Here is a 25,553-nt window from a genome sequence, read left to right on the forward strand (position 1 = left end):
CCGGAGAGGCAGGGGCTATTGTTATTATCCTCATTTTATAGTTCAGGTAACTAAAGTGGACAGAGTAAGTGATTTGCCCAGGGTCACAGAACTAGTAAGTATCTGAGGCCACATTCCTGATTTAAGGCCTAGCCTTCCATCCATTGGGCCATCTTGCTATCTCTAACCTGCGTTAGGGAATAGGACAAAGCCAAACAGGAAAACTGACCAGACATCAGTGATCAGAAAGTCAGGTGAGTAGGTGATAGAATTTGGAAACAAAAACACAAATCCATGCAAAATGATGTTAAGAAATTGGTCAAAGGAATCCAGGCAGTAGGAACAGGGTCTAAATAGTAAGAAAAAAGCTTGACAGGCAAAATTTGTTCCCCATATACTTCTGTGTTTAGGAACTTACCTTAGATCACCTGGTCAAATTGGGGAATGAGAAGTCAGTTCCTGACCATTACAGAGTAGAAAAGCATGGGAACTAATTGTATAGCATTTTCTCTATCTCAATCCATGATAATATCTAAGTGTGAATTGTATCACAGATCTGCCTGAATATGAAATTTCCAACTCCTTAACCTTGGAACAATGAAGTCAGAATCATTTCAGGGGCAGAGCAATACCAGACATTATGGGCAATCATTAAATAAATGAAGTTAACCTTTTTTTTTTTAAACACCATTTATTGCATTTTTTAAAAGTGCATTTCACATCTTTCAAAACACACAGAAAGCTCCCTGATAGGATTATTTTCTCAGTCTTCTAAGTTGTAGAATTTGAGGTAATTTTGATTTCTTCTTTATTCGGATAGGTTAATTTTCTTTAGAAGGGAGTGGAAATATCTCCAATTCTGGATAGATGTTATCCAAATACCACTGAAATGATTTGCAACCTAGTATTTTTCTCAATTCAACACGCTCACTGATGTTTCCATATCCTTTACTCCTCAGGTCAGGTCTCTGTAAAAAAAATTGCTCCTATATTGGAAAGGTGGGGAGGGAAAAATCCAGAGGGTTAAAATTAGGGTTAGTGTTAGAATTAGGATTAGAAATGAATTAAGGTTAGAATATAATTCTGATGACATGGAAAAGCTGGAGGGGGGTTATAGGAGATTAATCAGGATGTTGAGGGGACAAGAGACCATGTCATACAAGATTCAGTTGAATGAACGGGGGACTTTTAGCATGGAGAAGAGAAAAGTGAGGGGAGACATGAAAACTATCTCCAAGAATCTGAAAGGCTCTTATGTTGTAAGAAGCATTATATTTGTTCTGCTTGATCCTAGAGGGCTGGTCTAGGAACAACAGGTTTAGAGAGGCAGGTTTTAACCTGAGGGGTAGAAAGGGTTAGAGTTTTCTAAAGCAGAATATGCTGCTTCAGGAAGTTATAAGTTTTTCATTACTAGATCTCTTTGAACAGAGGTTGGTTGGGGATGTTGTTGAGCAACCTCTTGTTCAGGTACTAATTAGACTAGATGACCTCTGAGGTACCTTCCACCACCAAGATATTCTGATTCTGTGACATATAACCTCATTTTGAAAGTGAAAACATTAATATTGACTTTTAAACTCGAAATACTAATGGCTCATATTCACGTTCTTTGAAATTCCTTTATCTGACCATGATCTTTTATCATCCCATCCCTTCCAAGCCTAACCCTGTTCTTTGCTGTCACTATGATTTCCAATTCCTCCACTTCTTGGTTCTTTTCCAGGCTATCACCTCTATACTGACTATATATACTCTCCTCCCTTTCCTATTTGACTTCTTGATGAATACACCTCTACCCTAACTTGTTTTTTCTTTGTCATATAAATATTTTATTTTTTCCAGTTACATTTAGAGAGAGTTTTCAACATTTGTTTTTATAATATTTCTAGTTTCAAATTTTTCTCCCTCCCTCCCCTCCCTCCCCCCTCCCCAAGACAGCAAGTAATCTGATATAGGTTATATATGTACAATCACAATAAGCATATTTCTGCATTAGACATGTTATGAGAGAATAATCAGAGCAGTCAAAAAAAAATGTGTCATTGCCTTGCTGAAAATAACTGCGTGCTTCCCAGCAGATCATCTTACACTATTGCTGTTATTTTGTATACAGTACATTTCTCTCTGTCTCAGTTTATGTGGGTCTTTCCAGGTTTTTCTGATAGCATCCTGTTCATCATAACTTTTATATAGTACTTTTTCCATAGAAATATTTTATTATTTTCCAGTTACATTTAGAGATAGTTTTCAACATTTGTTTTTATAAGATATGTAGTTTCAAATTTTTCTCCTTCCCCCCCTCCCCAAGACAGCAGGTAATCTGATATAGGTTATATATGTACATCACATTAAACATATTTCTGCATTAGTCATTTAATGTGAGAAGAATCAGAGCAAAAAGGAAAAACCTCAAAAAAAAGAAAAACAACAACAACAAAAACAATAGAAATAGTATGGTTCGTTCGATCTGCATCCAGATTCAATAGTTCTTTTTTTTTTTTTCTGGATTTAGAGAGTATTTTCCATCATGAGTCCCCTGGAACTATCTTGGACCATTGTATTGCTGAGAAGAATCAAGTCTATCACAGTTGATCAACACACAATGTTGTCGATACTATGTACAATGTTCTCCTGGTTTTGCTCATCTCACCAATTATCAGTTCATGCAAGTCCTTCCAGGTTTCTGTGAAATCTGCCTGCTCATCATTTCTTACAGCACAATAGTATTCTGTTACATTCATATACCACAACTTGTTCAGCCATTCCCCAATAGATGGGCATCCCCTCAATTTCCAATTCCTTGCTACCACAAAGAGAGCAGCTATAAATATTTTTGTACATGTGGGTCCTTTTCCCTTTTTTTATGATCTCTTTGGGGAAAAGTCCTAATAGTGGTATTGCTGGGTTAAAGGTTACCCTAACTTTTACACTTAAATCCATTGCTCCCTTCTCCTATCGCTGATCATGCCTTTTCAAACTCAAATGTAGATTACCTAAAAGATTGACTTGCCTCCTTTGCTTCTTATTTACAGACTACTGAAGGGAGCTAGAGAAAATCACAGAACTACTATAAATGTGTTTGATAACCTTAACTGGACCCTCACTATAGCAAAGGAATCTTTTGACTTCTTAAATCGATTTGCCATCCTATGTGCCACAGTTATTCTAAACATTTTCATCCCTCCTCAAGGTTATCACAGTCTCCCTCCCCCAATCTCTCAGCTGAGGTCCTTGCCTTATATTTCACTAAAAAAAATTGAGGCCATTTGCTTAGAGCAGCTTCTTCTCTTTTCTTCTCCTATTGTTGCCTATCAGCATGTCCATGTCTTCCTCATTCTTAAAAACATTCATCAATCATATTTCTCTTTTCCTCCTAGGTTAAAATTTTGGGGAAAGCTATCTATATTCCCACTTCTCTCACTCATTTCTAAATCCTCTACAGTCTGGCTCCCAAACTAATAATTCAACTGAAACCACTCCCTCCATAGTTACCAAAGTTCTCTTAATTTTCAAATCTGATGGCCTTTCTCAATTCTTATCCTTCCTGACCCATCTGCTACCTTTGACATTGTCAATCCCCCTCTCTTCCTGGCTACTCTTTCTTCTCTAGGTTTTCAAGACACTGCTCTCTCCTCTTGTCTATGTGACCATTCTTTTTCAGTCTTCTTTGCTGAATCTTTAGTCAAGTTATATCCACTAGCTGTGGGTGTTTCTCAAGGGTCTTATCCTGGGTCCTCTTCTCCCTAAACCATCAAACTGGATGATATTATCAGTTCCCATAGAATTAGTCATCACCTATATGCAGATCATTCTCAGACCTATATATCTACCTCTACTCTCCTTCCTGAGCTCTAGCCTTGCATTATTGACTGCTTTTTTAATATTTCAAATTTGATGTTCTGTAGGTATCTCAAATTCAACATGTCTAAACCAAAACTCACTTTCTCCCAAAACTTCCCACTTTCCCAAATCCCTACTGCTGTTGAGGGCACCCATTCTCCTAATCAGCTAGGTTTCCAACTTCAGTGTCATACTTGACTCCTTTTGCTTATTCTACTTAATCCAATCTATTGTCAAGTCTTGTCATCTCTACCATCACATCATCTTCTCTTAGGCATGTCCACTTATCACCACCCTGGGGCAGACTCTTATCACTTCTTGCCTAAAGCCTTGAAATAGTCTTTTGGTTAGTCTTCTTAACTCAAGTTCTTCCTATTCCCATATATTCTCCACTCAGATGCTAATGTGTCGTGTTTTTTTTTTCTAAAGTCTGATCATGTCATCTTCCCTACTCAACAATCTTCAATAGCTCTCAATTACTTCCAAAATAAAATATGAAATGCTGTTTAGCATTGAAAGCCTTTTACAATCTGGATCCTTCCTATTTTTCTAACTTTTTGATACTTTACTCCCTCCACAAATTCTCTGATCCACCAGCCTATTTGCTGATACCAGCACAGGATACTCTATCTCCTAAGTCTATGCCTTTTTACTGTTTGTCTTACATGTTTGGAATACTTTCCTTCCTTGCCTCTGCCTCCTGGATTCTTTCAAGATTCAGCTCAGATCCCATCTTCTGCAGGAGGTGCATAAATATACTGTATATACTTTATATGTAAAATTTTTCTCATGTCTTCCCCATTAGAATGTGAGCTCCTTGAGAGCAATTACCATGTTTGTTTGTCTTTCTTTGTATCCTTTCTACAATTTTCAGAACATAATAAGCACTTGAAAAAATGTTGTTTGACTGATTCTTTCCTTTTATCAACTTAAAATACAACTGATATCCAGTTACTTTCCACATTTCTATTTATTTATCTGAAAAAATAAAAGGCCTCTTGGTTATAGTCCTAATGAAATAAAAACCTCTGTTTTCTGGGTGTGCATCCTATCCTGCAATGGCTGGGATTGTGGGCCTTAAGGGAATGTATCGATGGAGATGAGCATCTTGTTCACTTTTGATGCTGTCAAACTTTTGACTGTGGCTGAATGGAAAACAGGTCCTAACCAGGTGAGGAGCTGGCATTTTAAGGCATAAGAGGGCTGTGGCAGATACAAATCCCATTGGTCAAAACACCTCCTTCAGTCAGAGTCCTTTTGGTAAACCATAGCCATTTCTGTTTTATACTCTGATGACTTGCTTTTACTGGTTTTGCCTTTCTTGACTCCAGTTCCTCTCTCTGAATTATAATCCTGTTGGCTTCCATCAAGCCTTATTGACTTGTTAGACTTCTTCCCTAGGGTTGGTACTCTAGGCCTGTATCCTAACTGTGTTCCCATACTACCTTCCTTCCATCACATGGCAGGGTACATTCTCTAAGTCTCTTCCATACTCCTCATTCCCCATGGAGTGAAGTTTCCTTAGCACCAGCTTTTGTGGTCTTGCTTCCCGTTACTCCTTTGGCCATAGCCAAAACACCATCACTGCTGGGACATTGCTGCCCTCTGCTGGCTATAGAAAACTAGAAACATCAAGTCCCAAACCCTGTGTGTCCTCCCTTGGGCCCTGGCAGAGAGGAGATGGGAAGTGAAAACTAATTAGGGACCCAATAACTGATGGAATGGAGGTAGGCCATGTTGGCTAGGGACACGTTCATTTACTGTGGGGAATAGATCCAAGGGAAGAATGACAAGGAGAAATGAAGGGAGTAAGAGAGAAAAGGGACTCATATTGACTTTTGCCTGACTGACTTCTGGGGAATTTAAAGTTTCTTACAGAGTAAAGTGAAAATAAGAATCAGAATTGACAGGGAAGTGAATAATGAAGATGAATAAGTAGGAAAAATAATGAAACCTCCTCCCCAAAGAGAAGGATAGAAATAAAGAAGATGCCAATCAAAAGTGAACATAAATGGATTTGAAACTGGAAGAGGAAAGGAGCAGAAAATATACCTAGAGCAGTTACTGTGTTTATTCCTCTTCTTTTCAAATTAGGAATTAATTCTTACCTTATATTCATCCAACCAAACATGTGCCAGCCGCAGAGAGTTATACTGCAAAGAGTCCATGATTTCATGAGCTTTTTGTGGTAACACGTTACGGGAAATGTGTCCAACTCTAGAGCAAGGGATGATGAAGAGCTTGCCCCCACACATCCAGATCTAACCATAAGAAAAGGAACATAGACTAACATCTTCTGATTGTGAGATGCAATTACTCTTCTGAAATGACTGTGATACAGATCCTTATAAAACTTGGCAGACCATTTTACCTAATTAAATTTAAATATTATTAAATAATACTCTGAGGGTTGAATGCTCTTATATATTATCTTAATAAAATATTAGAGTTAGGAGGGACCTTAGATTTCATCTTTTTTAATCTCCCACCTAATGCAGAGATTTTCTCTGACAGAAGGAATTCAGAGCTCATAAGATTGCCCATTCCATTTTCAAATTGTTTCTAATTGTTCAAAAGCAATTCCTTATATTAAACTGAAATGTGCCCCCCACCCTTGTAACTTTCATTTAGTTTTGCTTTCTGCTAAATAAATTATCTGATCTTTCCTAAATATGACAGCTCTTCACAAAAGAGATTATTAATCAGGGTTGCCTTGCATAGTCTATCCGAATCAGGTAAGAGCTTTTTCTGGAAGGGAGGAGTGGAAAACAGAGTGACCTAGGGTACAGGACATATGGGATGGTCGTGGCAGTAATATATTTTTATGCAAAGTCCTGGAGCTCCAGTTGTCTACTCCTTTTCATTTCTGCTTCCAAATATGTCCCTTTCTTTCCACTCCTACCACAAGGATCCTGGTTTAAGTCCTTATCACTTTTCATCTGAAAATGAAAAGAGCCTTCTAAATGGTTCTAATAGGTTTCCTTTCTTATTCATCCTTTAACCTTGGTAAGCTGGTAATTTTCCTCATTCATGGCACTGATCCACTCCTCCACTCAAAAATCTTTACTGGATTCTCATTGCCTAAATGATAAAGTTATTGTCCCAGTGTAGCATGCCCCTTGGATTGCCAAGGAGGTAAGGATGAGAGGAAGGAATGACATGCTTCAGGCAGAAATCCCAATCTATGATTCTTCAGGCTTCCTTAATCTCCTTGGGAGTCACACTGATCTTGGAATGACTTGGCCAGATTTTTGGCTGACAAACTAGCTCCTCTCATCCTAAGGGTAAAGTCAAACCTGCAGCAGTTGTGAAGTGTAAGCATGAGAGAAGTGGGCAGTGAAAAAAGGCACCTTGAGAGTGGTAGACCTGGACAGCAGAAGCAAATGCCATTAAACTGATCAGAACTGCAGAAATAAGGTCACCAGTACTGGACTCCAGGGCAACGAAATTTATCTGGATAGATTCTATTTATGCTAAGCTCACCCAGAGGGGCAGACCCAAGGCTGGTGATTCCTCACTCCCTTCTCCGTTTTTAACCCTGCCTTTCCCTTCTCTGGAGAGCATGTGTCTGTTTCCAAAACTTATTTGTTTCACTATAATTGACTTGAATTCCTCTTCATTTTGTCTTTAGAGTCAGTTTTAAGATAAATATAGTTAACCATTGCATTACTGATCTATGTGTTTAGGATGTCATTAAGAAATGACAACTAGGGGGCAGCTAGGAGGCACCAGTCCTGGAGTCAGGAGAACCTGGGTTCAAATATGACCCCAGACACATGACACTTACTAGCTGTGTGACCCTGGGCAAGTCACTTAACCCCAATTGCCTCACCAAAAAGAAAAGAAAGGACTAGAGAGAGAAAGAGAGAGAGAGAGAGAGAGAGAGAGAGAGAGAGAGAGAGAGAGAGAGAGAGGCAAGAAACATGGGAAGATGTGTATGAATTGGCATAGAGTGATATAAGAACAATATATACATCAATAATGTAAATGAAAAGAATGCCAAAAGGACAGGAAAATCTGAGTAATTATAATGACAGACCTTGATCCTGTAGAGCAACAGATAATGAAACATACTTCCCTCCCAGGGGTGTGCTAGTAAATGTTTAACAACTGGCTGGGATGGGAGGCCAGGGGGATGTATGTTTGACATACTTCAAAGTTTGATGTACATTATTACATTTTCTCTATCACCTTCTTAAGTCTAGACAATCAACTAAATGATAGATGAAGCCCTGATTTTCCAAGGTGTAAATGATCCCAATGAAAATGTAACCACCATCTTTCACAAATCAGTATTGGTTCCAGCTCAGCCTTGCTTCCTTCTCTCAGGTCAAAGGTGGAACACTACATGCCTCCATTATCTTGTGACATTCTGGTATTAGATGCACATAAAGGATCAAAATTCACTTTAAAGAAATAAAAAAGCTTATTAACATTTTTGGTGGTATTATTGTTGTTAAATTAGGAAGGTCAGTTATAAGTATGAAGTAAAAAAAATGGCATCAGTAAAAGAAGTTACTTCCACTTGATTGAAAACACCATGTCTAATGATAGAGAGATAAACATAGATAATTAGATAGGTGATAGGTGATGATAGATAGATAGATAAAATGATAGATAAACAAACCCAAAATATCTCTCTATGAAAAGAAAAGTCTGAGTGGAGGCAGTTTGATAACAAGGGAAAGAGCATTGGATTTAAAGATACAAGACCTTGGATTTGAATCCTGGCTCCGTCACTTGTTTCCACAACCTTGGGCAAGTCACTTAATCTGTTTGGGGCTTCCTTATCTGCTGTCCCTTTCAGTTATAAATCCAATGATAAACTGTTAAGTAACAAATTATAGAACCAACTCTGACCTTGTTTAGGATCACTGTTAATGACCTCAATGCCAAGATAAGAATATTCTTTTTGTGACTCTAACATAGAGTTTTCCCTCTATTCAATAACTTTGGAGGTTAAAAAGAAAATTAACACTGTTTGTGATCCACACTGTGCATTTGTACAGAGAAATTTAAAGCTATAAGTATTGTTCCTAACATGTTTCTCTTTTTTTCTGTTGTCTTTGATATGCATTGATAATATTTTTATTATACATGATTAATTACATATATTAGTATAATTCCAAGCACCGGGCATCCACTAAACACATTTTGGTGATAATAATATGGAAAAATGGTTGGAACCCTGGATGACTATCAGATTCTATTTGCTAATATTGAAAATTATTAATTTAACAAACATAAAGTCTCAATTACCCTAAATGATATTTCCAAATTTTCTCCTCCCCAGATATTCATGCCATTGTCATACTGTCCAATTTCAAAGAAATAGCGTCTGTTTATAGCAAAAATACCTCCAGCCATTGTAGGGGACCTAAAAAGAGAAAATATTAAGCAGATTCCATATATATAATCATCATCTTGGCTACTTTTTACTTAAAAACTATGACTTTGTGGGGATTGATAGAAAAGGTAGATTACTACCATAATAATAAATTATGATTCTGGTTAAAAGCTTAGGATATTTATCCGGGAAAAGCTACCAAAATGTAAATAACCATCATTCAAACATAAATAGTTCCTTTCAATCAGCTTATATGAGATTCTATCAGAAAAAGAAATATTAATTGTTTTTGAAAAGTGGTTTCATTTTACAAATGAGGTCAATTTAAACAGCATGATAACATTCAGGTGATGATTCAACTGGCTAATCTCCCACCTCCACAGGCATTGGGGAACGAGGGCTCTGTCCCTCACCAGCTGTGAAATCTGGCAAGCCCCTTTTTACACCATCCATGAAATAAATGAGTGTGCGTGCATGGTGTGTGTGTGTGTGTGTGTGTGTGTGTGTGTGTGTGTGTGTGTGTGTGTGTGTGCCACAAACCAAGAAAACCGACCTCCTTCAGTACAGACAACAGTAGGCTGGCTAAACCTTTCAAGCAACATAGAAGTCATAATGACAAATTATATTGTTTTTAATTATTTTACTGCTGAATGAAATTTATTCACTATGAATTTTTTCCATTGAAAAAAATGTACCTCAAGTAGTGTTGAAAATTATATAGGATATATGTACTACTAGGAAAATCCATTAAATTTAGGGTTCTAATTTTCCCCTTAGTAACATAAGTTCTAGGCCTGCTCCCAGCTGCCACTGACTAGATGTGTGACATTGAGCATACTAATTCCTTTTTCATTTTCCTCATGTATAAAATAAGGGGACTACATTAGTTGATTTCAAAGGTTCCTTCTAGTGCTTAAATTCTATGCTTCTATGAATATCTAATAATAACTATATAACATCTGTAGAGTGCTTAAAAGCCATTTAAAAGAAGGGATAGTAATAATTATAATAGCTAACATTTATAAAGTAATTTAAGGTTTGCAAAATACTTTGTAAATACCCCATATTATCCTTCACAAGTACTGTTATTATCATCCCTATTACATGGATGAAGAAACTGAGGCAGAAAGAGGTGAAGGGACTTGCCCAAGGTCATACAACTACAGTCATCCCTTCCATATCACAGGGGCTGGGCGTGTGGTGCCCTGTGATCTGGAAAATCCCCACAAAATTTTGTCCCTCTCCCCATACCAGAAAAGAAGTCTGAATTATTACAGTATTAAAAGATAGAAAATGTTGAAATTATATAATACTATACCTATGTTTTATACATTTCTGAGTTTCTAAACTTTTTCTGTGTCATCTGCTGGCCTTCTCCCGTCATCTGCGACCTATACAAAACTCCCCCCACAAAAAATATGCCAACCCACAACATATTGGACCGTGATGTGGAAGGAATAACTGTATGGAGTGTCTGAAGCTGGGTTTGTACTCAGGTCTCCAAATCCATGAGCATAAATTCTTGAAATGATGAAGGGTGTACTTCTTTCTGTATGAGTACACATGCATTACATCATTTATGTATATTATGAATGCACAAAGATCGTTTTCACAGACACGTGAATAAAGGATTCTAAATGTCCTCTAAAGAAGGCTATCTAGATGCAATGAGCAGAGTCTCAGTGATTCAGAAGAGGTATGAGATTTGATTTTCTGGATAATGGAACTTTTGGATAAATGAATATTATTAATTTAATGTACCAAAACTTTAGTTTCAATTCTTTTTGATGATGTGTGAAGTCCCAATTTATGTTCTGAGTAGCTATGGGGGGTGGGGTGGGGGGCATTTTCACATGTGTTCAGTCGTTCAGGAAAACTCTCAATATTTAGTAAATAGTTTAGTAAATTCTCTGTGGGCCATCATTGAGTAAACATCCATGTTGCTTGTAATCCTGTTTTCTTAGGTGTTTTTTAACTTTGTGTGATTCAATAGAGCAGGCCTTTCAGACACACAGACACACAGACACACATAGACACACATACACACACAGAGAACAGGGTCTTTGGGTCATTACCAGAATATCTAACATGCGGGCATCCTGAAGGGCTTGCTTAGACATGTCCAGACTGAGAGAACAATGGCTAGATTGATAGATATCTGTATAAAATCATACGTGTATGTACAGTTATCCCTTCCACATCACACTTTCCCTATAGTGGTTTTGATATATCATGGATTGACATAAGAAATTAAATGGGAATTTGGGGTGAGTTTTGCAGAAGACGCAGACAACACATGAAGGCTAGCAAATGATCAAATACTTAACCCAAATTGTACAATAGGGTACTGTTAATACCCCATAAAAGAAAAAGAAAAAATTCAGACTTCTCTGGTATAAAGGGAGGGCCCCAAATTTTTACATGGGTTTTCCAGATTGCGGGGGGCACTGTGCCCTTAATCCCTATGATTTGGAAGGGATACCTATATATGTATATGCATATATACACAACACTGTAATGATTGGAATGACGCCACCTGCTGGAGACTTACTGTAGAAGAGTTCCGCCCATGAAGGGAAGGTCTTTGAGGGCAAGACCAGGAGTCTTTTCTTTGGTGTCAGGAAGTGACGTTGGCTAGTGGGAGCTACAAGGAAGAGACTAGCGCTCTGTCTTGTGCTCTTTTCCTGTGGATGCTGGTAGAGAAGGGAACTAGAAACATGCCCTCCCTTTAATAGATAGATGAATGTAGGCCTTTCTCTTTACCAAATTCTTATTCTCCTTAATAAATGCTTAAAAGCCTAACTCTTGCTAAAGCTTATAATTTATTGGTGACCACTCATTAGATATTTTAGACAGACTAGCTAGAATTTTAGCCCCTTAACAACACATATATGTATCTATGTGAATGTATATATGCATGTACACACATATATGTATATGTGTTTATATATACATATGCATGTGTGTAAGTTGCAGAATAGATGATACTTTGCGTTGATAGAGAAAATGTCCTGTTTGAGAGTTCCTTCCACCACTGAAATTACTAGTCTGGACAAAGAAAAAAGATGTCGGCATACATTATCTGAAGCATGTCTAGTTTGTTAATCACTTGAATAGTTTTTATTTTATATGGGGAAGACTAACTTCTACATCTCAGGGGCAAAACTGTACTCTAGTTAGGAAAGCATATAATGGCTGTAATATGGTTGCTCAAGATAAGGCTTACACCTCTCACTGGTACTCTTCCATTTATGTTAGACTACCTGGCTAAATGGATCTCATCACAGGCTTTTTGTAGCTTTTATGATTGAGGTGTGTGGGGGGGAATGTCATTCAACAAGAGGACATTTTTGCTTAAAAAAATCATCAAGGATCATCTCCAAGCCTAAAAATACTATACAACAGAGGGATCAAACTCATGCCCACTGGCCACATTGCAGCCCACAATACTCCCTGAGTTCTGCCCAAACCAGATTAAAATGTAATTCAGAAATATTTAACAAAATACAATAGAACACAGATAATGTTAATGTGTGGTTTTCTTAGTCAATGTGTCCCACAGGTATCCTGATATACATTGTGGTAGCCTCCATTTTTATTTTAGTTTGATATCTCTTCTTGTTCTTGTTCTTCTTCTTGTTCTTCTTGTTCTTCTTCTTCTTCTTCTTCTTCTTCTTCTTGTTCTTCTTCTTCTTCGGGGCAATGAAGGTTAAGTGACTTGCCCAGGGTCACACAGCTAGTGTCAAGTGTCTGAGGCCGGATTTGAACTCAGGTCCTCCTGAATCCAGGGCCAGTGCTTTATCCACTGTGCCACCTAGCTGCCCCCATTGATACCACTTCTGTACAATATCTAAATTTACCTGTTTTATACAGCAAAGAGCTACTTGTAACAAAACCACAGGTAACTTGAAATTTAAATGAAAATGGATGTGATGATTTAGATTGTAATGATGAAGCTAAGCATGACAAAATACAGTGGCACATTGCAGCCTATGCAGTTACTTATATACAACACAAGCTGAACAACAGAAACAAACATATCTTAGGAGCCACCTACTTGTGATATATATTAGGGACTTCTTCAGGTACAAGGGTTCTTATTTGTTTTTGTGATAAAAACTATGGACTTCTTCCCAGAATCATGATTTTTAAGTGCATAAAATAAAACACCAAGGCTTACAAAGTAAACAATGTATATTGAAATACAGTTATCAATATACTAAGTAAATATTAAAAAACAAGCTCAGGGGCCCCAGTTTAAGGATCTCTGAAAGTAGTAAAAGGCAAAAGACAAAAATACAAGAATATTGTACTTTATAGATGACTTGAAATGGCCATGCATAGAGTGAAGTCTTAATCTTATCAGTAAAATAATCATTCATCCATATTAAATGGTATCAAGACTTAGAAAGATCATCTTTCCAAAGGCTTTGTCAATGTTGCCTCATTTTGAAGATATTAGGCTGCTCTGCACCATAAATAAAGCTATATGTAAGCACCAAGACCAGGTTTTATATTAGTAATTCTCTGTTAAAAGAGAAGAAAGTTGCCCCTATCTTAGAAGCATTATGCTAAAGAAAAGACAAATGTGTCTTAACAAAACACGGTTGATTGAGACATTTTTTGAAGGGTGGCTTTGGTGTTTTAAATTGAAACTTGGCATTAAAAGGCTAGATAATGGCTAGTGAAAAAGTCACCCAACTCAAAGACCACAGAATGATTCTGTGACTTTTCTTTTTCAAAGAGCAGTCTGAACAATTTCATAAGGTAACTTATTTTTGAAAATGCTTGACAATTTCTATCTGGACAGGTACCCACAAATTGAATCTCCTTGGATTTAAACAGAATAAACTTGAAATGAGTATTGTATAGGCTAATGCTGCAGTTTACAATTAAATAAAACCCTTTTTTAAAAATGAAAATATCCGAAATGATGAGCAGAAGAAGTTCAGAGAAACCTGGAGGGTCTTGCGTGAGCTGATGATGAGTGAGATGAGCAGAACCAGAAGAACATTGTACACAGTATCATCAACATTGAGTGTTGATCTACTGTGATGGACTATATTCTTCTCACCAATGCAATGGTACAGAAGAGTTCCAGGGAACTCATGATAGAAGAGGATCTCCAAATCCAAGAAAAAAAAAAAAGAACTGTGGAGTATAGATGCTGAATGAACCATACTATTTCTTTTGTTTTTAGTGCTGGTTTTTTTTTTTTCTATTTTGAGGTTTTTCATCATTGCTCTGATTTTTTTCTCTTATAACAGGACTAATGCAGAAATAGGATTAATATTATTATGTGTATATATATATGTGTGTATAGATATATATCTATATATGTATATGTATATAGATATAACCTATATCAGATTACCTGTTGTCTAGGGGAGGGGGAGAGGGAGGGGAGGGGAGGGAGGGAGAAAAATCTGAAATTGTAAAGCTTGTATAAACAAAAGTTGAGAACTATCTTTACATGTAACGGAAAAAATAAAATACCTTATATGTAAAAAAAAATAGGTATACCCCCCCCCCAAAAAAAGAAAAAAAATGAAAATATCCCATCATCCAAGAGCCTTGGAAGGTATTATAAGTATACCTGTTGTCTACAGAGTATAAGCTAATACATGAACAAGCAAAGGAACAAAATATCTTTCCTGACTAGGTTTCTTTCTTTCTTTCTTTCTTTCTTTCTTTCTTTCTTTCTTTTTTTGCGGGACAATGGGGGTTAAGTGACTTGCCCGGGGTCACACAGCTAGTAAGTGTCAAGTGTCTGAGGCCGGATTTGAGCTCAGGCACTCCTGAATCCAAGGCCGGTGCTTTATCTACTGTACTACCTAGTTGCCTCTTCACTAGTTTTATTACCTTTTGGTACTTTCTGTGAAAGATCATTTCAGAGCCATATATTTAGCCAAGGATATAAAAACTATTCTCTTGTTAGATAATTGCCAAGCTAACTTTAAGGAAGCAATGTTATTGTCTGGGAATATATGTACAGGTATTTTTGTGTGTATATAGACATATACACATAACATGGGTATGTGTACATATATTACATGGCAATATATGTATGTATGTATGTATAATATATGTGTGCATATATTTGGATAGATGGATGGATGGATGGATAGAGATAGATAAATAGATTAATAGATAGATAGATCTTACCACTTTCTGTCCCCCTATATTTCTGGAGTGATGCAATCTAATGGATCAAAATGTTATTTAGAATATGAAATGTTATTTATTACAGAGGAGATGTGAACAAGTTAATTCAAACTACTGGACTTTGAATCTTGGCATAACATTAAGACATATCTTTAACATAATGTACTTTTTAATGTTTTAATATACCTTTAATGTTGCTTGTACCTGGAATTCTGTTCCAAATCACACATTAAAGAGAGCTTGGAGGAATTATGACCTGGCATCATGTTGGTAGAAGTATCAGTCAAGGATCATTATGATAATAATAGTAATAATAGTTCACATTTTATATAACTCCTTATAGTTTAAAAAGTCTTTTGATCACCACAATCTTGAAGCAGGTAGTATAAGTGTCATTATCCCCATTTTACAGATGAGTCAGCTGAGCACCAGAGAAGGAAACTGACTTGTGCATAATCACAAAATGTCAGTACTAGCAAGCAAACCCCCACCCTGTTAGTCCATGGCCAGCATTCTTTTTCTATTGTATCAGGCTAATGAATTTATAGATGTTATTATTATTATCTCCATTTTTATAGATGAGAAAACTGAGATTGAAGAGGATACATGACTTGCCCAGGGTCACACTAGTGTCTGAGGTGATGTTTGAAGTCAGGTCTTCCTGATTTTCTATGCCTGATGCCACCTAGGAGCCACCGTGTACTTTTTTGGGGGGGAGGGGCAGGCCAATGAGGGTTAAGTGACTTTCCCAGGGTCACACAGCTAGTGTCAAGTGTCTGAGGCTGGATTTGAACTCAGGTCCTCCTGAATCCAAGGCCAGTGCTTTATCCACTGTGCCACCTAGCTGCCTCCAACAATGTACTTTTTACACAGTGATTAGCATTCTTTTAACATTCCTTTATTTTAGTATCAGTAACTTCTATGATGTCCTTTTACAATGGCATTTTTTTCTTTTCTTTTCTTTTTTTTGGCGAGGCAATGGGGGTTAAGTGACTTGCCCAGGGTTACACAGCTAGTAAGTATCAAGTGTCTGAGGCCAGATTTGAACTCAGGTCCTCCTGACTCCAGGGCCAGTGCTCTGTCCACTGCATCACCTAGCTGCCCCTACAATGTCATTTTCAACTCACACTATATATATGTATGTATGTGTATATATGTGTATGTATTTATATATAAAATATGTATTGATTCTGTGGAAATTTATTTTGATTTGGGGACCCTACCTTTAGGCTGAGATTAGAAAGCCTTAGGCCCTCAGGGTCTCTCCCCCTCCTCCTCAGCTTCAGCTGAGGGAAAAAGCCCTGTGGGCTATACAAGACGCCAGGTCAGACAGCTGGGGGGTGGAAAAAAAAGCCCCAGCTCCCTCCGACCTGAGCGGAGCTATCTGAAAGATCCCGGATAACCTGTGCTGAGGCATGAGGCTCGAGAGCATCCCCCCCCCCCCACAAACACCAGCTGCAGCTCTGGCTGGCAGATTAGCTTGGTCTGTGGGGGCAAAGGAAGCCCCGAGATTTGAGTGGAAAGAAGAAAAGGTATATATAGACCTGGGAGTGAGACAGGAGGGAGGACAGACTAGAGGACGGGCTAGATAGACAAGACTCAGGGGTTTGGATGGCTGAGGAGACGGCAAAGATTGGAGACTAGAGATGGGGCTACAAGGACGCAGGAGAAGACGAGAAGGACTAGGAGCAGGCAAAAGAGAGGCCGAAGGGCAAACTGACAGAGCAGACAGACAGAAGGTTACAGGCCTAAATACAAACCAGGGAAAGTGTAACGTGCCCTGAGGCTGGAGGCGGCTAAGGCCCTTATTGTATTCAAGAAGTTCTTTGAGCAGCAAGTGGGAAAGAGACGCAGTGGAAAGAGACCTCAGGAAAGCAGTCGGGTTGTACTTTATTTCCCTGTATTCCTAATTTGAAATAGTATCTCATAAATAAACTCTGCTTTGATTATTTAGTTAAGAGGCTTCTTAATCCTGTGCTTATCAATTTGGGAGTGGAGCAGTGTGGTGGAACTTTATAAACGGCCCATATTAAATTAAACGCAGTCAGATAGCCAGTTAGTCACAAGTCCCCAGATTAGTCATCCATAGTTTAGCCCCCCAAAATTAGCCCTAATTAACAAAATATTTTCACATTTGAATGGCGACCACGAAGGGACTTACGGCCCACTTATAATTTTTCTAAACCTATAATTTTTCATATAATCATAATTTTTCATAAGTCCAGTTATATTTTTCCAGGTTAGTTATAGTTATTATTAATAATTAATTTTTTGTACAATTCTTTAAACTAGAAAGTGGGATGTCTTGCTTCATTTGGAGCTTGATACTGTCTTATTTTATGGGTAAATATCACCATTTTGTAAACTTTAAGGCTATTGCCACTAAGGACCATGAAATGTAAAGTTATACATACTTTTCATCTTTAGTCTTTCTTCATTTCATTTCAATTCAACCAAATATTTTGTTGAGAGACCTATATTAAATTGAAAGTGTGCCAAGAATATATTCCATTTGTGAGGTCACAGCATTTTGCACGCTAACCAAATGATACACACTAGATGATGAAAGCATCTTCTTTCATTGCCAAGTACCAGATAATAGCTCTTACTGTACCTTTTGGTTCACCATCATACTCTGGCAAGAATCTGAACTACATTAACCTGCTTTTAAAAGTTAAGGTATTCCATCCATCTTGATTTCAATCTATGTACAAAGCTTTGTGTTGAAGAAACAACCACACAGATGCTTCAAGATAAAACTGCCCGCCCTGCTTAGCACTGGAAACACTGGAAAGCAATGTAGGCAGCAAGGGCTCTTCAGCTGGAGGGGTTTAGAGGGAAATAGAAGTCAGAACCAGCTGCACATATACTAACATTAAAATGCACACTGTGCAAAATGCTGAGTACAGCAAACTGAGGGGGAAACAATTTGCATTCCCACAACCTGCTTATCTCAGTGTCAAACTCTAGAAGGCTGACTTCAAACACTTTGATGATATTCTCTCTAAAAAGTGTATCCTAATTTCTGAAATTATGAAGAGACAATTTTGTCTTCTAACTGCATGACTTTCCTGATTATGCTCTTCCTTTGCTCCTCAGTTAAAGAGGTTTCAACCTGCAGCATGGAATCCATGTCGACTCAACTTATGAGACATCTCACTCCCATTTCTATCCCCACTAAGGAATAGGACTAAGAAGAACAGAATGGATCATTCATTCTGAAGCAAAAAAGGCACCCTAAGAGAGTTGGGAGCAGCATGTACTAGGAGAATCATTACCTCAAACATCAACCTCCCATCAAGCCATGACAGAGATAGTTTAGGACCCTGAGTCAAAGAGTCTTGGGAATAGCAGTGTCCCACAGACTAAAAGCCCTTCTTCCACTCTGGGCCCCATAGTCATCACTGAGGGGAACAATCACTGGGGAGAAGGGTCCCACCTTCCTCCCAACACCAGCACTATTAACCAACTGCTACCAACAATTGCTAAGCCCAAGAGCCCTGAGAGTAGCACCCACCACCACCAGCACCACATTTGGCCCTTGCAGCCATCGTTCCTAGAAGCAACCTCTGTGGAAGTTCAACCTGGCAACTGATTCTGTGGGTGCCTCAGCCACTGCTTCTTCAACAGTCACAGGTAGGAAAGACCCAGAAAAGAATCATCTCACCACTAAGGTCCTTGGCATTGTCAAATGGTTTCACATTAGAAACAGACATGGTTTTATCAGTAGAAGAAGCATTTTTCCAAAGAGCCCTAGGAACCTTGAGAACTTTCCATATGACTTGAAGCTGAAACCTCTTATATGTGTTGTCTCCCCCTATGAAAATGTGAGCTCCTTGAGAATGGGGACTCTCTTCACTTTTCTGTTTGTACCCTCAGCCCTTTGCATAGTATTTTGTGCATAATAAACACAATTTTTTCATTCATTTATTTAAAAAGGCATTTTAAATACCTAATTTGTATACAACACCATATGAAGCATTGGGAGGGATACAAAAGAAATATAAGACACTAACTATCTCTAGCCTTCAGATGTGAAAAAAAAACAAAGAGAAAACATTTAGGTAATATAAATGAGGTTCTTTCCTATTCTTGCCACACACACACGTACACACACATACCATCTCAGACTTGAGTTATATTTTGTCTGGAAAAAATTTTAAATTATGTATTTTGATTTTTTTTTTTAACCTGACAAATAACATGCTTAACATAGGGATATTTCTATACAGCCTGTAGGTCCCTAAACCTTTGCAAAAAACCCTACAGCAGGAATGATCTCAGCAGTGGGTTGTAGAGGAGAGAGAACTTCTCTAAAGAATTAGAAAAGACCTGGGTTGGAATCTAGCATCCTCCACTTTTCAACTAAATGAACGAGACATTTTATCTCTCTAATCCTCAGTTTCTATGTGTGTAAGACAGAGATAATAATAGTACTTACAGGATTGTTGTGAGGATCAAATGAGATAGTAGTCATTAAGCATTATGTAAATCCCAGCATTATTGTATCCTGAGGATAAGCAATTCAGAACAATAATTCCCAACGATAACAGCAAGAAGCATTTCTCCCTCAAGAACACTGCCATTTTCACACCAGGATGAAGACAGTTTCTGTGTCATCTTTGCTTGTGAGCTTTCTTTGGTTGCTTTTGGAACTAGTGGTTGGTGGATGTTTCTCCCTATCCGTAACTAAACATGGAAAGACTGGTGCAAATGACACTTGCAGTAGTGTCCTTTTACTCCTGTAGAGATTAGAAATAATGAATTTACTGCTCTCCTTGCTTAAAAGTCTCAGAGAAGAAAATAAAATAAAATCTGTTATTGATTTTAGAGTTGAAAAGAAGTATAAACCTAAGTTTTCCTTAAGATCCACAAATGAGATGACATTTATTTATTGAAAGCTGAGAACTTAAGTTTATCTGAACTCTGAATATTAAACCAATATTTCATTTGCCTTAACATATTTTCAAAATTTATGTCAATGAAGTTGAATTTATGCAGACTAGATTTTTTAAATCTATTTTTATCTCATGTAAGATGCCATTGTTTATGTTGAATAAGCTATTCCGGATAAAACTTTAATTCATAACTTCTTCTCTCTTACTTGCTTTAGAACACAAAAACCCCCACTTCTGTTTGGAAATGATAATAGTACTAAATTCAGAAATACAATGACATGTAAAAAGGTAGAAGAAACCAAAATTTCAATTTTAAGAAATCCATCAAAATTATTAAAAAATTATTCCCATGAGCTATGAAAATAGAAGGTCAATGAAAGATACTTTAACATTCTAAATTCTGACATATTCACATTTTTATCTTTCAGCAAAAATAAAACTTCAGAAGAAACAGAAGCCACTGTTTAGAAATTGAGACTGGTTAGACAGCGTTCCATGACATAAAAGTTCTACTCAATGATTTTGGGATTCCCTCTTGTCCCTTCCTTTTCTTCCTGAGCTCCTTTTATGAAAAACAATGTGTCTGACATATTTTTCAGGATGTAGGGTCCTTTATAGTAATATTTCTCTTTGCTTTCTAATAATATTGATGATTCTTTCTGTTCTCAGAGTTTTGCCTACTTCTCTTAAATGGGCAAAACCACAAGGTACAAAATTCTCCAAACTTTGGCAGTTTATGACTCCATTTGTAACAAACTAAACAAAACATTTAAACACAAATTCCATTAGCAAATGTATGTTATTTAAATAAACTAATCCAATACTTCAAACACAATCATTTTATGAGCAAACTAAATTATGCCTAATGCATTTTTTATGTTTTGAAACTAACAGTGAATTTAAATCTGGACAGATCACTAAAAACATATATTATATATGTTTCCATTTCCCTCTCAAAATATGCTGTTTCTTTTTTTAACAACAACAAAATAAGAGTTATTTGTTTTTCATTGACTTCAAAATTTTTGAATATTTTCTATTTCTATCTAGTAAGGATTTTAAAAACCCTCCAAATACAGAATTTCCAAAGAAAGAATCTTTGCTTTCATGACTATATCTAAGTCCTCTATCACACTATCTAAAGCCATGGAATATGAGAGTTAGAGGGGATCTAGTCCAACCTCTACCTGACAAATCATTATTCAGTGTCCCCTTGAACACTTCTACAGACAGTGAACTCACTTCTTATTGAAACAATTTGTTTCCTCTCTGGCACCTTTAATTATTAAGAAGTTCTTCACTGAGTTAGAAGGGAACTCACAAGTTATATTCAGTCCAGGCTATACCTGAACCAAAATCCTACTATAAGATCCAGCTCTAAATGTATGGTATGATGACCCATATTAAGTGGTCATTTGCTACCTCACCCTCTTCACCCTTCTGTGCCTGAAGGCAAGATGGAGAGAACTACATTCCTCCTTTTTTTCCATTTATTTAGAATTTTATTTTTTCCAAAATTACATGTAAAAACAAATTTCAACATCGATTTTTAAAACTTCATGTTCCAAATTCTCTTCCTCCCTCCCTGCCCACCCCCTTAAGAACTCAAGCAATTCAACATAAGTTATACATGTGTAGTCATGCAAAACATTTCCACATTAGTCAGGTTGCGAAAGAAAACAGACAAAAAACTTTAGAAAAAGGAACTAAAAATATTATGCTTCAATCTGTATTCAGACACTATCAGTTCTTTCTCTAGAGATGGACTGTCTTTTCCATAAGTGCTTCAGAGTTGTCTTGGATCATTGTGTTGCTGAAAATAAGTAAGTCATTCACAGCAGATCATCTTACAATATTGATACTATTTTGTATATGGTACATTTCACTTTGCACCAGCTCATGTAAGTCTTTGCAAGTTTTTCTGAAAACATCCTGCTCATCATTTCTTATAGCACAATAGTGTTCCATCAGAATCTCATCCCACAATTTTTCAGCCATTCCCCAATTGATGGGCATCTCCTCAATTTTGAATTCAACTTTTAAAAAAAAAATCTCTTTTTGGATAACAACCTAGTAGTGGTATTACTAGGTCAAAGAGTATGTATGGTTTTATAGCCCTTTGGCCATAGTTCCAAATTGCTCTACAGAATGTTTGAATCAGTTTACAACTTTACCAAGAGGGTATTAATGTCTAATTTCCCCCATATCCCCTACAACATTTGTCATTTTCCTCTGCTGTCCTATTATCCAATCCATTAGTTATGAGGTAGTACCTAGATTTTTTTTCCCCAGAACTGTTTTGACCTGCATCTCTCCAATCAATAATGGAACTCCATTCCTTCTAAGGCATCCAGTTCTTCTTTTAGACAATGCTAATTGTTGGGGAGGTTTTTTGTTTTGTTTTGTTTTGTTTTGTTTTCTAAATCATTTGGAGCTGAAGACCTTGATGTTAACTTTAATCACTTTAGTTTATGCCTTCAATTTCACCAGGCTGTCACCAGATGGCAGTAATATGATACTCACTGTCATAGTTACATGTTTGGGGGTGAAACATGTAATTTGATATTCAAAATACTGGCACACTGGTTTACCACCCACATATTTATAAGCATTACTTTTCATGCCAAAAGAACATCCAAAAACAGACCTTTCCATTAAGAAAATTAAGCAACTTTAAACAAAATCTAAAAGGGAATCCTTTGGAGATAGTCAACCCATGCCATGCATGCTGAAGATAGTATATGAAACTATTTGGAAAAACATTCATATAGCAATCCAATTAATCTCCCATCCCGGGACAGGAAAAAGCACATGGTTTTATTTCATCCCTTATCTTGGAGTGATATGACTTTAGTCTCTGTTACTGTGCTGTAACAAAAAACCAAACCAAAAGAAACCAAAACAAACAAACAAACAATATCTCCCTGGTCAACTATTCTGCCAACCCCTCCAGGGCCTAGCATAGTGTCTTGGATATTTTAAATGTATGTCATTAGTAAAACATTTCAAGATGTTCCAGGAACTTTCCTCACAGCATTGTGAGGTAATTAGTGTACATCGCATCACATATCACTGATAAGGAAACCAATTCTGAGTTCAATAACTTGACAGCCCATGGTCAAATAGTTTTTGAGGGCTGGAAAGTGGGATTAGAACCCAGGTCCCTTGACTCCACCATTCGTTTCCCTAAGCCATGCTACTTCTAAGTAAATGTTGAAATGAAATGAAAATTGGGTTTAGAACTGAGTGCTAGAGATTGAGAGACAGAAAACCATGAAAAGTGGTTTATCATTCTAATATTATAGTTCTTTCCATGTTGGTGGCAAGGAAAAGCTTTTCTTTGTTGTGAGTTTGTCTTTGCTGGGAGTCGTGGAGGCAACTCAGGCTAGGAGACTAGAGAAATGAATGACTTTGTAAAGTCATGTCACTTTTGCCAGTGAGCCAGGAGTTGAGGCATATATATAATAGCAGGGATACATCCTCCACTGGCCCCCAAACCCATTTTGTTTTTCACCCCCCTAATTCACTTATCATGGACTGATACGTACTATATTAACTTAGGGGCAGCTAGGTGGTTCAGTGACTAGATCTGGACCTAGCATGAGGAAGATTCCTCTTCCTGAGTTCAAATCTGACTTTAGACACTTACTAGCTGTGTGACCATGGGCAAGTCATTTAACTCTGCTTGCCTCAGTTTCTTCATTTGTAAAATGAGCTGGAAAAGAAAATGGCAAACCACTTCAGTATCTCTGCCAAGAAAACCTCAAATGGGGTCTGAAGAGTTGGATATGATTAAAAAAACAACTGAACAAAATATATTTACTTATGTCTTATTCCCTTAGTATACTGTAAGCTTCATGCCAGGGAGAATCTGATCTTAGTCAATTCATACTTATTAAGTGTATAATAATATATGCAAGGTGTTGTGATAGATGGTGGGGATACAAGACAAAAAAAGTAACTTTTGGGGCAGCTAGGTGGCGCATTGGATAGAGCACCGGCCCTGGAGTCAGGAGTACCTGAGTTCAAATCCAGCCTAAGACACTTAACACTTACTAGCTGTGTGACCCTGGGCAAATCACTTAACCCCAATTGCCTCACTAAAAAAAAAAAAGTAACTTTCTCTATCCACAGAGAGCTTACAGTCTACTTCTAGAATACAACATTTACATAGATGAGTAAATACATAATTATACAAAATAATTTCAAAAATAGGGAGGGAGAAGGAAAGGATGTGGCAGTTGAGCTTTGCTTTGAAGAAAACTAAGGATTCTAAGAGGGGCAGATAAAGAAGGAATACATTCAAGACAGACATGGAGGTGAAAGATGGAAGGTTGTTAACAAGTCAGTTTAGCTAGAGTATAAAATGTATGAAAGAGAGTGATGTGAAATAATACTAGAAAAGTTAGTGGGAGCCAGATTGCTTGGTAGCTTAATTGCCAATGCTGAGTATCTTGTATTTACCTCTAGATGTTTGACTACAGTAGTGACATGATTAGGTCTGTGTTTTAGGAGTATCAATTTTGTCATTATGTTGAGGCTAGTTTAGGGAAGAAAGATACTGGAGACAGGGAGCCCAACTAGGAGACTAACCAGGTTCTGATTAGTAGGAATAATGAATCCCTCAAAGAGATCACATTGTTTGAACTTGCACTGCATATTCCCATTGGACTGGAACAATGATCATATTTTACATGATTATAACTTTGAATGGCGCAAATTCAAATACATACAACTACTTTCGAGAATTCATTATTGGCAGTAATCTTCTATTTGTCCAGTTGAGAGGTGATGAGGGCCTGAACTAGGGTGGCATGTTAATGGAGAAAAGGGGATATATGGAACAGTTGTTGTGGAAGTAGAATATAAAGGATTTGGCAATTGATTGGCTGGGGATGAGGGTGGAGAGAGCAATGAAGAAATGATAGCCTTGATAGAAATAGGGAAATCTGAAAGACTATTCTAAAATCTGTATCTTCCTCAGCACCTAGGATAGTGCTTTGTACATAGTTGGTGCTTAATAGATGTTTGTTGAATTAAAAAAAATGTTTACACTTTCTTGACAATACTTCTCTTATTCTAAGAGGAGTCATGCATAGGCCTTGAAGAGAAAAATAAGTTTGGGTAACTCTGCAGAGAACAAGCATGGGGAATGCATGCTCAAGGATCATAGTAGTCTAAAATTCATTGCCCTAGGCCATATTGTCTCAAGATATCAGAGTTCAGATGTTTGTCTGCAGAAATAATTGGAGAATCAAACTTAACCAGAAGGGCAAAACCAGTCGGAATAACCAGCTAACAAAGTTGCTTCAGGAAAATTTTAA

The 25,553-nt window shown here is 37.2% G+C and overlaps 1 protein-coding gene across 1 annotated transcript in view; it reads right to left on the minus strand.

Moving 5' to 3' along the window:
* Nucleotides 1-800: 800 nt before the first annotated feature.
* Nucleotides 801-25,553, minus strand: part of LOC122729469 (polypeptide N-acetylgalactosaminyltransferase 11-like) — a 68,999-nt gene continuing 44,246 nt past the window's right edge. Inside the window, exons 6-8 of the mRNA XM_043968362.1 lie at nucleotides 9,079-9,196; nucleotides 5,928-6,080; nucleotides 801-965 (exon numbers count right to left, since the gene is read on the minus strand). Coding sequence (XP_043824297.1) covers nucleotides 801-965; nucleotides 5,928-6,080; nucleotides 9,079-9,196 — 436 coding nt within the window. The remainder of the gene's footprint in view (nucleotides 966-5,927; nucleotides 6,081-9,078; nucleotides 9,197-25,553) is intronic.

This window comes from Dromiciops gliroides, chromosome 5, assembly GCF_019393635.1.
Source record: "Dromiciops gliroides isolate mDroGli1 chromosome 5, mDroGli1.pri, whole genome shotgun sequence".
NCBI lineage: Eukaryota > Metazoa > Chordata > Mammalia > Microbiotheria > Microbiotheriidae > Dromiciops > Dromiciops gliroides.